Here is a 15788-nt window from a genome sequence, read left to right on the forward strand (position 1 = left end):
GAGCTCTTAAATTCTCTTTCGTAGGTTGGAAATGTACGAAGTATGGTATTTACCAAGAGCGGTGAATTCTTAGTCACTGGGGCGAACGACAGGGTAAGTAAAATTGTAATTATTTGTTTCTGTGGTGGATGAGCTAGGAATTCTCTGGCTCAGGCATTTTTGTTTGTGGTTGCCATGAGATCTTAAAAACTGTTATACCTTTCTATCAGCTATATTTGTGTTTCATTCATTACTCTTTTACCCACATTCTCCCCCCCCCCCCCCCACACCCCTCAAGTCATAGCACCGATTTCAGTAACAAATAAAGTTCCTGAATGAATAAAGTTCAGGATAGACTGGTGCCTTGTGAGCATGCTTGCTTGTGTTTCTCTGTTTGAGTGAATCCACTAATGAATAACACTCTCTATTAAACCTTAATTGTTACATTTTTGCCATTTCTTAAACTGACATTTACTGTAGCTTTTTGATAATTTGCAACCTTCTGTTAAATGCCAAAAACAGAAATAACTTTGACTGCAATCAGTGTGTTTCTTTTGTCTTGTCAGGTTATAAAAGTATGGTCCATCGCACAAGGGACACTGTACAAGTCAATTTACGTGTATGGCAATGTGGTGAAGATGGCTACCAACTCTGAAACCATCTTAGCTGCAACTGAAGTTGGACATCTACTGGAGTTGAGCATTCATCGTGGATCTGACTCTAATGAGAAAAGACGAAAGAGCATCATTCATGGCAGAAAATCTCGACTTTGTTGTCTTGTTTGATTGGTCAGAAATGTAATGTGATTACGATCATAATTTGAGTTATCCTTCTCAACGACAAAGAGGTGTGTATGATTTCACAAATGCAAAAACCCATAGCAATATGTTTGGTTTTAAACAAATATAATTTTTTTTACTTAAAGTGTGCAATTTATGATTGTGTCTCTTCCGCAATCATGGAGATACAGTATTTAATGTGCAGGGAGGAGTATTTTCATTCTGGTAGCACTGTACATATCATCAATCAATATTTAATGTTATTTTCAGGTTAGCAGTCTTTAATGATCCATTGCAATTGGACAGTTGTACAGGTACAAACTAGGTAACTGCTAAATTGCAATTTGTCAAGAAAAGTATGTTGAGAAATGAATGATATGTATATGTGATCATCTTCTTCAGCACAACATTTCTGATGGATTGCTCTATAATGGCATTCATTAAACATTTAAAATAATTTTCAGAGTTGGTTTACTTGGAAATAATTAATCTGGTATAAATGACATCTTGAAGCACTTTTGGAATTGCTCTCTCTCTAATAGTAGTTTTTTAATAACATATAAACCTTATTTGGTTTTGCAATAATACATCAGTCATAATTGTAAATTAAAAGTGTATTTGTTGAATATGTAAGTATATAAATTTTGTAGCTAAGAAACATTCAATCACATTTTGAATTGTGTAAAGCATAGAAAAGAAATGTAAACAATCTTCAGTAGGATATTTTATCAGCTGTTTTGTCCTCATATTAAATTTACTCAGTAAATTTCTACAAGAACAAACCAAAAATGCTGCCAATTTATTAACTCTGTCATGGAAATGTTAGTTCAGATAATTCATTTCTTATATATGGCATATCAATAATGGAAAAAGACATGTTGACAAGTAACCGTACGTACTTAGACTTGATTGACTTTGATGCCAATTACTGATTCAAAGAAGAAATTGATCTGCAAAGGATTCAAATCTCACTCCTCATTGTCCCAAAGAGATTATCCCTTTCATTACTTTCCCATAAAAAAATTAATGAAATAGTAAAATTGTACATTGTATATATTTTTTCTAAAAAATATCAAATTTCAGCCACATGTAGGTGGCATGTCATTATCCTTAAGGAACTTTTTTTTTTCTTCTTTTCTTTTCTTATTTCGTTTTCTATCAATTTACAATTGAACTTATTGTTGGCAAGTAGAATTAATACCACATGTTTGGATTTTTGGGTACAAAATTATTTCAATATGAAACATTCCATATATTTTTGATCAATTTAATACACTGAAATTTCCTTGGTTTTTATCAAAGGAATTCTTCCATATTGAGTAGTGCAAGTATTAACAGAACATTTATTATATCTAAGAATCTCTTAACATTGTACAGCAATATTCAAATATTTATTTGAAAAGGTATTAAGTTTCATCAGAGTATATGATAAGGTTGTATATGTGTAATGTTTATGTTTTTATCCCAGTTAATATCTTTCTCAAATTAAGCTTTAAGCATAGCGAGATGATCAAAGATTGAAAGGGATCAAGCTTTTTCTTTTCTTAATCAATGCTCCCTTTTCCATTTTATTTCCAATTTGTCAAGCAAAGAATTTTCTTTGAAATTCTCAAATTTAAAACTAATATTATTTTCATGTCCTGTATTAAGATCCTTGCCTTTTAAGGAGTCTGATAGACAAGACCTGCATGCCATTAATAAGCCATCAAACACATGAAAGATGATGAGGATGAAATGAATCACTTAGATTAACACAGATAATCTGCAAGCAAAAGGAATGGCAACAAAATATATATAGGTCAAGTGATGGGGTTTTAATGAAGAGGTTTTAGTTCATTGAAGAATGAGAAATTCTAATTTTTTGTTACTTATTTGCCATTTACCTTACGTCAGGACTTCCACAGGCATTGGTATCAGGGTTTGGAGCAAATTTGATGGAAAAATTGATTATAACTAGCTTATTATTATATATTAATATTATTTTATACTTTATTTTTTGTATTTCTATCATAGTTTCTGAGATGCAATTAACTTTAATCAAGTAATTTATGGTTATGATCAAGATAGAAGCTTCTTTGAATCTACCAAAGCAGTTTTTTTACTCTTTTCTTTTGGTTTTGTCAATGATTGAGTTACAGATACAGTAATTATGTTTAAGCAATTTGATTCTTTCACTTTTCATGTTGAATAATACTCAAAATCTATTTATCAATTTATTCTTCGTTCTATATTTTACAAGAGGTTATGAAAGGAGCTTATATAAGCAAAATTTTGATTAGAAAATATTTGCAGCTTATGTAAAGAAATAGGAGTTTTGGATTATGTGAGTGTAATTAGTGATTGTTTGCAATCAGTGAAGTTCTTCCCAAATGCTGCTAATTAAAGACAACTTTTTGTTGGCTTAACATTTTGGAGGTGGCAGTGTTTTATGTGATGCAAATTACCGTTTTAGCATTATTTCAAATTTGTAGGTTTTGGTTATGAGCACTCTGTGACATGACAATGCATTCAGTAGACTTACCTGCAACTTTAGGCGATTGATTCCTTTGGGTATTACAAAGTTATTAAGAAGTTTATGACAGATATTTTTTACCTTTCTTGCTGATCATTGCTGTTAGGGCAGACTCTAAGAAGAATATATGTAAGTGCACAGTAATATTTGAAAAAGAGCTATGTGTTTATGGAACTATATATTTATGGTAAAAAACATTTGATTTATAAGAAAAGATACAAGGCTGTTACCATAACCACCTTGATGATACTAACTTTTCCTGTGATATAACAATCCCTGATTGTTATTCAATTAGGAATGCACTTGCGTAGCTTGGGTATGTCTTGTTACTATGGTATTGCAATATGTGTATATATGTCAAATGTTGAAATAAATTGAATACTCAGTTTTTTGAGCATTAAAGGTCATCACTATTGACCCCGAATATGCTATTAAGTCAAATCATGGCTACCCTCAAAGTATTTTCCTCACTTGGATTTTGAATTGTCTTATTTAACACTTGATATCTGAAAGTTGCTTGGAGATACAGAACCACCAAGAAAATACTTTCAAAACTTTCAGCAATTCTTAGCAATATCGATGATCTTTAATGTCTGCCTTTCTGATACCTGAAATAAACTTGCTATCTGTTTGCCGTTCCTTCAAACCATGGAATACGCTATATTTATTTTTAATGGTGATGACAGTTATGTTTTTTTCATGCTATGACAAACTTTGAACACAATCAATTGTAATATTGTAATAAGAGAATTGATGATATAGTTAGTTGTTTGGGTTATTGTGATTAAATTGTTTGTTGAAGCAGTCACACGTATTATAATCAAGGTAACCATTGATTGGAATCTCTTCCTTGGTATTAATTATTTTGAAAGTTGTTCAGTTGCTATAGCAGTCATGGTATCAGTCATACATTGCCAAAGAAATTTACCTTTTTTTTTAAAGCAAATTTTATAAAAGGTTTATGACTTGTACATTTTGGAACCAAAGTTAACTTTTCAGGATTGTAATTATAACCTTAAAGTAGCTGGTTATGTTTACAACATCTTCAGATAATACATCAGGACGAACAAATGTGAATTTATTGCATCAGTGTCATATCAATGTTAAATGGCTTCTCTTCATTATAAACTGAATAAAAGTATTCTTTATGATGGTTTATGGCAGTCATGATAAAGATAAGTACCCTTTATTCCATACTACATAATTATGCAAATCAATTATAGATGCAATACTCTGTTAGTTTTGATGTTTATAGTAATACCTGTCCACTGACCTCTTGATTTAGATTTTGCTATTTCCCATTTTAATGTACCTTTCAGAGTTAATTTAACACTTGACTAGTGTTCAAGTAAATGGAATGTGCTTCTGTCGTAGCTCATACAATATTCTTATAAAGTACTAAGCTCAAAAGTAGTAACATAGATGTAACAAACTAATTACATAACTCACACAACATTTACATACTAGCATAGGCTTAATAAATATTTAATGTATTATTAATGTAATATATATAAAGCTGATTTGTTAGCTTTATACGTGATATGTGGATGTTCTGTGAGCTATGTTACTGGTTTGTTACTCACTATGAACAGCATGTTACTGTGTACGTGCAAAATTTTGGGAATGTGTATGAATGTTGTGTGAACAATGGAAGTTGTTTGTTACAGTGTATGAAACTGTAGGGTGTTACTGCATGTGAGCTAAAACATTAGTTTGGCCAATGATCCTGTGGGTAGGTTATCGGATGGATGTTTGTAAAGTTATTTGCCCTCTAAACCATTTTATTTAAATATTAATGAGACCCTCAATAACTTTCCTTTTTTCTCCTTTAGATAGAAGAGTGACCCAGAGGTCATACTGATTATCCTTCAAAGTTTAGTACTTATATTACTTCAGCTGGTCGGACTCATGTCATTCGTATTTCATAGTAATTAAAATTGTGACCAAAGATAAATTAAATTAGATATATCTGGCTAGATGTCAGCAAAAAGTGAAATGCTTTCCAACAACCCTCATTAATCCTGGGAGGATGTGCATGTGCTAACTGTACCACCACATATAAATGATTAATTTACAGCCAAATGAAAAACAAATCATGAAGCTTTCATTTCCCTTTTATTTCTGTGTAGTATTTCAATTTATACCCTGCACCAAAGTGGATATGCTCATGACTTGATAATGAATATTCTATCTTCCACTGGCTGACAGCTGTTACATTTATGTTGCCAGATGAAACTTAATTCCTCTCTGAAAAAGAAAGGAACTTAAATATTGCATGTACATATTACTGTTCATTCACCAATTTTTTGTTATACTAATAACAATTACCTTTCAAAATAAGATAAAACTGTTCGCAAACTGCTTAGTCCACTAGAGAGCCTGTGTAATAGAATGGGAAAGTAAGTTGGCCTGACGTTTCGATCCTAGCAGGATCTTCTTCAGAGGCTGAATGACAAGTGTCATTTAGCCTCTGAAGAAGATCCTGCTAGGATCGAAACGTCAGGCCAACTTACTTTTACACAACAATTACCTTCAACAGCAAAAAAAATATATAAGATCATTTCAAGTGCAAAAACAATGAGACTTTAACAAATGCTAAGTATAAAACATTGTACACACCTGGTTGAAGCTTTGCTTTGCTTTCCATTGCAAAACAAACAATGTAAAGAAATTAGCAGTATAACAATTGAAATCTAATGTGATTCTCAATTACATAATATACAAAGCACGGAAGCTCCACCTTCCCTCCCCTCTACCCCCAATGGTTAACCCAGTTTGCTCAAAGAGGTGTTCATGATAAACTACTTTATGACTCCAATATTATTTGCAAAGTGAAATAGTCCTAGGTTAATTTAGCATGAACCTCAACTACTGTTACATTCATGGTTAAAGTTCTCTCTTCTTACTTGTGGCTGTCTAGCTTGACCTGACCCAGAAGTACAAAATGTCTGGGTAGAATTGAATCTGTAAAAGCTTATTTCCTAAATCATATAATATATGTTTCTGCTTGTGGCTTACAGCCTACAAATGTCTTCAGGAGTTGTGATACTGTGCTTGATCAAGTCCTATCAATGGAAGTCTGGCAGAAGTTGGGAATGTATCAAAATACATCTTGCAAGCCTCTGAATATCTCTTTTTTACAGGAATGACATCTCGGAATGAGTTTTCCTTCCAGTGGTAGTTGAATTTTTCCAAGAAATCTTGTACTTTAGCATCTGTGTCTAGCAACTTTGCTGGTTCTTTTCTCACCAGATCTGGTACATGGACACCCTTGAAGATGATGGCCCCTCTAAATGCAAACCAACCTCCATAATCTGGGTGTAGGGAGGCTCCAAAAATCTTTTTGGAACTTTCCCATGGGTCAATGGCACAGTCTTTCCTCCGGTAGTAGTATGCACCCCCTGAAACATGCCCTGCAGTTTGAACCAGTAATTTTGGTCTTCTGTTTGGCAGCAGTTCAAAATCTTGGATAAATTCCAGTTCCTCCTCAGGAAAGAGTTCCCCAACCTTCTTCATACATGAGAGATTGCATTCATCAATGGGATCTCGACCAATCTTTGTTTGGTTGTTTTTCAGCTGTTCCACAAAAGGCAAGAAGGCATTTTCGTACATATCTGGAGTGCTTACGATGCAGAATGCCAATGTGTCTGCATGATACTGCAATCGAAATCCTTGGTCGACAACATCGTTGTACCAACCAACCTTAAATGGATGACAATCAAATCCCAGTGGATTTAGTGCTTGACATACTTTGAGATGAATGGTATCATACTTTTCCATGTTTGCCTCTTCACCAGATTTCTTTGTATTCGTTTGGTAGCTCTCCTTGTAAGTCCTGCAGTTCTCTCAATCCCTGTACAGACACAGGACACAAAAATAGAAAAGATGACATGTATGGTGTATTACCATATGGTTCCCTCTAGATATCATCATGCGAACTATTAAAACTGTAAACTTAATTCTTCTGTATTTCCTGAATCATTGATATATAGGTGAGGAAAACTTAAATAATATGGATGCCCTCCTGTGCCCCTCCACCCCCCCCCCCCCAATCAGGTTGCCTTTTTATAGTATTTCAGTATTTCACAAATCTGTGGTAGACCTACTGTAGGTTGTAAATACAATTTTTTCCCAGCAAGCAAAATGCACCTACAAGAACTGAATGATTTATTTTCAGTAAGTTGTTTCATTAATATTGGCAGGTCACAAAACCTCATCATTGATCTGAGAATACACGAAAACATGACTTATGAAACCGATGAGTCATGTTTCAGATTCCAACAGATTGAAAAGTTAGTGACTGCAGTCACCTCCACATTGCTACTGCTTAACACTATGGTTCCTATGAAACTACCAGCTACAAGTCCCACTGTGTCCTACATAGTCTTTGAGAAGATAGCCTATATAAACCAACAAAATGTTCATACCTCGTACACAAGCTTGATGTGTGCCTTGATCTTTGCTGATTCCTTTGTTAGTTGGTTAGTTTTGCTGCAAAAAAAGAAAAGAAGGTAAAACCTTTCTGTTATTATTTCTCACACAAAAGTCTGAACAACAAGCTTTAATTTCTCCACTTAGTTACACTTGATACAAATATGGGCTAAAAAGAAAGAAGACAAAACTTAAGACAGCAACTGATATAATTCAAATGTGACATGCACAAACTTGGGGATATATAGATGAAGCCATTTTAACTCCTTGCCAAAGACAAAGAATCTATGTTATGTGAATTTCTGTATAAATGTGTTACACCATGACTTGCAAAAACAGTACAATGACTCAAAAAGGTAAAGCTTGGTTCAGCTTCATAGCTATACATGATATTACAATCCAACTTGGTGAGTTCAAGAAACCTTTTTTTATTTTTATTGCTGTTGTGCGGCTGCTGGTAAAACCCTTGTTTGGAAGATCTAATGACACTGACAAGAGAACATCTCACATGTGGCAATCAATCTGCTACAAATTGTTTTCTTTCCATTTAAACATGCAGGCTGCCAGTGTTGGAGAATGACAATATATTGTAGACCATACATCAATTGTCAACATAAACAACATCTCTCCAGGTTTTCTGGTTTACTTATTTATATCACTACATCCAGCTAAAAGACAGACATGCAGAGTAGCTTAAGTTTGTTACACCAAGTTAAGGATTTGCTTTCAATGCAATAAATTTTGCAATCTGAATCATAAAATTACTACCATAAATTATGCATCACTACGCAAGACCGTTGTCAAATGCCTTGCTGTGGTGTCTATATCATGAACATGAAAATATTGTAAAGCCTTACAAATTCACATTTGCTGATAAAATGTTTTTAAGTGACAGTATAATCTTTTCAAATCCTACCCAAGCTTCAAGCATTACAGTGAAGGATTAAGATATCAAACCATGAATTACCTTCCCATAATAAAAACTAAAACTCAGTTACCACCAAGAAAAGAGAAAGAATTTTTTTTTTTTAAATGCTGAAGAAAATTTTCAAAAATGTCACTGAATAATTGAAAACTTAATAGAAAAAATCTCATAAGAATGACACTGAATAATTGAAAAATACTTAATAGTGCTATGACATTTATACAGATAGGGAACTCTGTAAGATACCATATATCCTCTAGATATTGACGTCAATTTTTATCTTCTGATATTATTCATTGCGATCAAAGCTGGTAAATAAATTAACCATGTTTGAATACAAACTTTGCTGTAAGTTCTTCTTGTGCATCCTCCATCCAACAGATAGGATTGTCAACATGTATTAATAGACACGCACAGTATAGAATAATATGTATGTTAATAATATGTACAGTACTTGTAGTGACTTGGTTAAGCAGACCAAGACTCAGTGTCATTCCAGGAATTCCATTGGCAAGCCTATACAAATGAATTCTACATTGTTTGCCTTGCTATTATTACCCTTGATGAGTAACCATATGCCATTGTGCTTTGCTACATTCATATACTTATAGTTGTTATGTGTAGTGGCTATATACATTGTCATCATCTTGTAAGGTCATAAATGCTAGCTGTGCTTAGAAGTAATTACTACTACTTAGTGAGGTTTTTACTATCAACTACAATACATCAGTGCATTAACTTTTTGTATGGACTTTGCCTGCTTCCACTGATATCAAGTTCACATTCCATTAAGCCTTTACAAGGACACCTCTGAAATGTCAGATTAGCTAATATTCTAATTGGACACAGGCAACATCTGAAATATTGTAGATACTCCCAAACCAGACTTTATCTCACAAGTTTTGTCCTGTCAAATTATTGCACCAACAATCCTGATCACTGTAATGTTCTGGGCCGCGACCTGTACATTTGATAGGCCATCATACCGACCACAGGATCAGTCCAATGTTACATGGCTACACATTGATGCTATTTTGCAGGCCACTTAAATCAGTTCATACATGATACTATATACAGAATAATATATTGCGTCCCTAAAAGTTCTTTTAATGGATGATACAATTGTTTAGGAACGATTATTGAACGATGAAGAACTACATATTTAGAAAATTTTATAGAGAAAGAAGATGATACAGCTTAAATGTCACATAATGATCCAATGGAAAAACAACAATGCCAGTAGGATTGGTTTGCATCCTTTGGGCAACAGATGGATTTTCACACCAGGATTTATAGAGGAACAGAATAGAATAGGTAAGAGGTTAACATTCCTATCTCAGGGCTCGGGCATACTAGCAATTAGCTCATCAGATCTACAGTAAATGTCACACACACATAAACATGTTACTACCACCAATTCACTTAGATGTCACTTCTATACATGTCACATAGTAAATTTTGAAAACAGAAATTTAGTATTTACTTGTCTACTTACTGTGTAAGGTGATCAACTTTCTTGTCAATGAACTTTAGAGCTTCCGAATGAGAAAACTCCACAAAGAATCCAAATCCAACACTGACAAATATCTTTGAGGCATCGGGTCTGGCAGAGAGGAGAACATTTTATTAGAGTAAACTGAATATGCTAGCTCAGATATTGCCCTGCTACTGCATCACCCCACCTCCCTTTTCTCCACCCATTGAAGAGACACAGGAGGAACCACAAATTACTAAAAGATGTCTACTGAAAGACACTTATAAACGTTCCTCAAAATGAGAATGTGTTGCCCGATGTGGCATCCCTATAAGTTAAAGTCCCAGTTGGTGTTGGTCAAGGTAATGTGAGATCACCAGAGATGGAAATTAACTTAACCACATTGTACGTCTTTCTCAAAAACTGTACCTTCCACAACTTCTTTGTTACATATGAATAAGTGACTTTGCCGCCTGGAGAGGTTAGCACACAATTTATTGTATATAATCCTGCCCGAGTGTTAACTCAAAAGATATAATCTGTTGTACAGCCGGTTCCTCAGACCTGAATTTAAAGATCTTCAGTAATTACCATTTATTAGTGTTTTCTTTACCCAAAAACAAATGGTCATATCAAGTACCTGCTTACTTAAATGTCTGCAGTTTTGTGTTACTGTAACTTATGTTTGAATTGCAAAGCTGGTTTAAATTTCTAACTTTGAGAATAATATCTGAATGACTATCCTTGATAACAAAGGATGAAAACAGAATCCGTATGTGTGAGCCGTCGCCCAACACAAAAAATTCATCTCTGAATCGACTCTTTCAAAGAATCAGCAAAGGTCTAAAACAACATTGAGATCCTCCCCCACCCCTATACAGATCCCACAATATGTTATTATACAAACACTTACACATTAGCTTGTACATAAAAGTTACAGCCCAGGTCGACCTTAGTCTTGATTCCACTCTCTGATGTTGCACTTTCCTTAGAAAGACAAGATACAGAAAAAGTTTAAGTTGATCAATAATTGTTGAGTAGTGGAAATGAAAGAAAGAAACATGATTATAACAACAGGATGATCTATGAAGTCTACACAAAATATTGATTGTGTGGACCATAAAATGACAAGCTACTTTTCAACATACATGCCAAAAGATAATCCAGTCAAATATGGGTCATTCTGTGTCAAATCACGGATGGCTGTTGCTGGACCCTCTCCAAAATTACCATCCTTCTTACATGATTGGAACACCATGAAAGAAGCATACTGGAATTTCAGTTGTATTACTGCAAAATTATCTGATTTATGACCGTTTGAAATTTTGCAATTTGCCAGCCAATTTGCCTTATGGTGCTCTAATCATGTAAGGAGGGTAGTAAGTTTCTCCAAAATCTGGTGATTTGACATGGAATACCCGTAAACTAAGGTCCCTTTGAAGTAATGTGAATGTATGGTAAATACTCCTTTAGGTTTTCAAGTAGATTCTTTGACCCTTTGGTGTCTTCCAACACCTATCCTGAAAGTTTACAAATAAGAATTGAAGGAACTACACTGAGCAGATCCATAAACAAGAATTAATTACTGTACCTTCAGTTTTTCTATGACAGTCTTCAGTTGCAAGTACTCCGCTATCTGTGAGTAAATTTTATCTCGAGCTTGCAATGTGGTCCTGGTAAAGCAGACAGAGAACAACAATTATTATAAAATGATATGCCAGACTGAATATGTAGAATTGGCCAAAGTCTGTGCCACACTTATTCTATTTTAATACCCTGAATGTACTAAAAGTCTGTCAGTCTGAAATATTTCAAGTAATTCCCAGAAAAATGCTTCACACATATCAGTACATTTCATACATAGGCTAGGCCTACACAAAGTATGACAAGATAGGACGTACGACTATTAATAGTATTAGGAATAGATTTCAATATTTAGATGTGCAAGAAACAAAATATTGGATGTTAAAATTAAACATATCTCACTCTCAGGCCTAGGTGGGATACCAGTGGCTATGCCTAGGCCAACAGTAATATCCTCATCAGTCTCCAGACCTAGGCAGTATGCTCAGTTGTCAACTACTACTACTAACTAGCCTAGGTTATGATAACCCTTACTCCTTAGGCCTTACGTCAGCAGTAATTAATGCATGCTCAATCACAATCACATCAATTTAATAGTTAAGCTTTGTCAATGATTGATATATCTCGAATTATCTCATAACATTAATACTGACTCCAAGTCCTTTCTCAAGACCTCATTGACAAACTTCTCGTACTGATGAACTTTTTTTGGAATATTTTCGGTATTAGACATCCCTATATCATTCAACCACCTATTCTAAACGTTTCGCATAACTACAATATTCGTGCAATAGGAGCCGCATGTGAGGGAGCACAAAAGCAGTACGAATACGAAGGATTGGTAAATACAGAAATTAAATGTATGTGTGTATGTATGTATTTCAGATCCTCCTGCAAGCAGGAACTCGCGAAGAAGCCATCATTGGCTTATCAACCGATTTTGACCGAAGTCAGTCTCTTAGATTCATATTTAATGTCCATGATTATGAATTGTTAATTGTCAACAATATGTAACTGGACAACATACATTAATCTTGGAATTACTCGAACTCGGGACCTTATGATTGAAAGGCACCGGCGCAACCATGTGCAACCATATCTCAATAATATAACCAGTGGCGTAGGAAGGTACTTTTGAGTGGGGGGGGGGCTGAAGACTGATGGCCGGCCTGGGGGAGGGGTCTAAGGGGAGGGGGTGTCCCCCTCTCCTTTGGAATTTTTTTGGCATTTCCAGGTGGCCTCAGATGCAATTTGGTGCAATGTAGCACACTTCAACACCCACTCCATTTTGTAAATAATTTTGCATTTTCACCTGGCCTTAGATGCAATTTGGTGCTCCAAATGAGATTCTTTTCTCATTTGGAAATGAAAAAGGGGTTTTCTGACTTGCGAAGCGGGGGGGGGGGGCCGAATGATACTTCCGCCCCTCAATATTTTTCACTGGGGGGGCTGGCGCCCCCCAGCCCCCCAGTTCCTACGCCCTTGAATATAACACACAGAACAAGTAAAAAGAATTAAGTCAGGGCCTCCATACCTTTCTTTAACTTGAACAATTGTTGAAGGGATATTCCAACCAAAAATTTGAACGTGATATATTGTAGAGTAAGTCAAGCATGTCGCCAGGATTTCATCTAAGGGGTGGGCGGATTCAATATATTGGGCTGTCAACGAGGACGCTTTGTGCTATACCTGCTTGGGGTCCATGGGAGCGTCATAGGGCCCTTAAGGAAGTTATACGATATCGTGGATTTTAGAGGCTTCAATGCTTCAAATCGGCCGAATATTGATTCGTTGGGTAGGATAATAACTCGATCACTCAAACTAGAAACTAATTCTATGGTGACCTATAGTCAAACCTGTGGTACTCAGTGTGACTGTAGCCAGTAATACAAAACAAACAATAAGATGCTGCCACGGTGTTATACCAGTTTGAAGTTTACAGCTAACAGCAGGGTTTCCAGTGTCTCTGTAACACAAGCGGTCATATTAGTTAAAGAATTTACCGGCAAATCGAGTGAATAAAGGCCAAAAACTTTTTTTTCGAATACTGCCCCTGTATATGTAGCCTATAATTTGTACCTTGCATCCCTTTTTCGATAGGGTGAGTCTATGGAGGCTGTCGACGTAGATAGCCTGCTTTCAGGCAGGTGTGGGGATCAAGGCTTAGGATATCCAGATATGCCTATGAATTTTTTTCTTTCATAAATGGGAATAAGATATTCCAATTTTTACACTTCTGAAACTTTATGTGAGATCTTGTGCTCCAAATTCTCCCGCTCATGATCCCCCTTTCTATCTCTCGTTTCTCTCTCTTTTTTCTCTCATTTGTGGAACGGGGCGGTCGGGGGGGGGGGGGGGCGGCGACCGCCACACTCCCTGGCTACGCGCTTGGAGAGAAAGTCACTATCATCTTAGCTGATAACCATGTGTGCTCTGTACTCATACTGTTGACAGTACACGTTCACACTTTGTCTACAATGAAAGCCTATGTATTTCTTTATGATTGGATGATTAATTTTTCCAGTAAATTTTGTTATTTGCCTCTTCAAATTTAGAATTCGATAAACTTATAAATCAAAATGGTATAGCGATGGGATTTTGACAATTTGGTTCAGTTTTTCGTCATTTCAATTTTTTGGGTCTAAAGTTCTCATTTTGGTCTAGACTATTCTTTCAACGTACGTTATCTCATTGTCTATGATTTACTAGAATTATGATATATATATATATATATATATATATATATATATATGTCACATAATATACTTAACTAAAATACCATCATAATGCTACTCGGAGTTTCACGGGTACGGCTCGCGATTATGTGATATTCCCGCTCTGCCTTGGCATAGAGCACTCTTTGTGAATATTGGCCACCATTATATGTGATATATATATATATATATATATATATATATATATATATATATATATATATATATATATATATATATATATTTATATATATAAATATATATATATATATATATATATAGTATATGAGGCTCAGTTTCATCGACTTAGGCTTCATTCATTCAGCCACTACAAAACTGTCTGTCCAGCGCAATTGTCCATCGGTTTTATGACATTAGTCGGCTTAAACCTGTATATTCGTTGAAAACAATATTTTGTTTAGGCCTGTTCTAACGACCAATCAGTCTGTCAGAGTTCACACGTGCGATGTTGAAATTACGTATAATAGCCCCTATATCATTCTGCAGCTTCGGCCACTTCGGACGGTCGATATAACGATGGTGTAAAGTTAGAAACATACCTACGATATAACAAGCATGATAGCAGATTATCTCGTTGGGTAGCGTGTGTGGCGAAGGTAGGGAATGGGGGCCTCGTACCGGTGACAGAAAACAAATGATAAGATAGCAGCCTATTTACATTGAGACGCAATTCGCTGGTCTTCATTTGAGAATTCCCGTCAATTACGATTTACGTCAACCGAGAACTGGTTTAACTGAGCCTTTACATGCACGTTGCAATTTTCGTCCAATATATTTCCCCACCAAAGTTTTTTTTTTTTGGGGGGGGAGGCATTTGACTGGGGATCCCGCCACCTGCCCCCACCCCCAGTGGTTACGCCACTGTTTGTCGCACATTAGTGTATAACAGTAACACTCATGATTTGAAGAAACTGTTCATAGGCCGATGTAAAAGAAATCGATATAATGTCGAATTATACGCTCCAATGAGATTGCGAGAAACTGACATATAATATGCCAATTCGTCACGCATGTCGATTTTTCGTACTTACGACGATTTTGTCCAATGAGAGTACGAGAAACTGACGTATGTCAATTAATTCGACATATGCCGCTTTCAGGACTTCTGGCAGCCTAGGCACACCATATACGACCGTACGGCTACGAACCATTGTCCACGGTTGCTATGGGGTTAAACAATACTAGTCGCAATCACTTGACATATAAGGAATGTCACTGTATGACACGGAATGTCACTGTATGACACGGTAAGTGCACCTGATTTTTTAAACGATATTTGGTATACAAAGGTAGCAGTTGGTCAATGCGATGAATTCCGCTTCGTTAGATTGATATCTTAGACGACGGTACTAATATAGCCTAGCCTATC

General features: G+C 35.5%; 3 protein-coding genes across 7 annotated transcripts in view; 2 read left to right on the plus strand and 1 right to left on the minus strand.

Moving 5' to 3' along the window:
* Positions 1-4347, plus strand: part of LOC139961178 (NACHT domain- and WD repeat-containing protein 1-like) — a 35447-nt gene extending 31100 nt beyond the window's left edge. For all 3 annotated transcript variants that reach the window (XM_071960169.1, XM_071960168.1, XM_071960170.1), the window contains exons 18-19: positions 25-93; positions 546-4347. In XM_071960169.1, the coding sequence (XP_071816270.1) occupies positions 25-93; positions 546-764 (288 nt within the window). In that variant the 3' untranslated portion in view covers positions 765-4347. The remainder of the gene's footprint in view (positions 1-24; positions 94-545) is intronic.
* LOC139961189 (protein UXT homolog) lies at positions 3640-12493 on the minus strand. 3 transcript variants are annotated; one of them, XM_071960194.1, is made up of 6 exons: positions 12338-12493; positions 11692-11773; positions 11014-11087; positions 10122-10229; positions 7698-7761; positions 6920-7123 (listed from the first exon to the last, which is right to left on the minus strand). In XM_071960194.1, exons 1-6 carry the CDS (start codon positions 12415-12417, stop codon positions 7061-7063), a joined length of 471 nt encoding a protein of 156 aa, XP_071816295.1. In that variant the 5' UTR covers positions 12418-12493; the 3' UTR covers positions 6920-7060. The 3 variants fall into 3 exon arrangements, with proteins under 3 accessions (XP_071816293.1, XP_071816294.1, XP_071816295.1); XM_071960192.1 differs by lacking the exons at positions 10122-10229; positions 11014-11087; positions 11692-11773; positions 12338-12493 and adding an exon at positions 8969-9104 and having other exon boundaries at positions 3640-7123; XM_071960193.1 differs by lacking the exons at positions 10122-10229; positions 11014-11087; positions 11692-11773; positions 12338-12493 and adding an exon at positions 8873-9012 and having other exon boundaries at positions 3640-7123.
* The window catches only part of LOC139961180 (synapsin-like), a 545708-nt gene continuing 539171 nt past the window's right edge, over positions 9252-15788 (plus strand). Inside the window, exon 1 of the mRNA XM_071960174.1 lies at positions 9252-9940. The gene's annotated coding sequence lies outside the window, so the exon portion shown is untranslated. The remainder of the gene's footprint in view (positions 9941-15788) is intronic.

This window comes from Apostichopus japonicus, chromosome 20 (genome assembly GCF_037975245.1).
Source record: "Apostichopus japonicus isolate 1M-3 chromosome 20, ASM3797524v1, whole genome shotgun sequence".
Lineage (NCBI taxonomy): Eukaryota > Metazoa > Echinodermata > Holothuroidea > Aspidochirotida > Stichopodidae > Apostichopus > Apostichopus japonicus.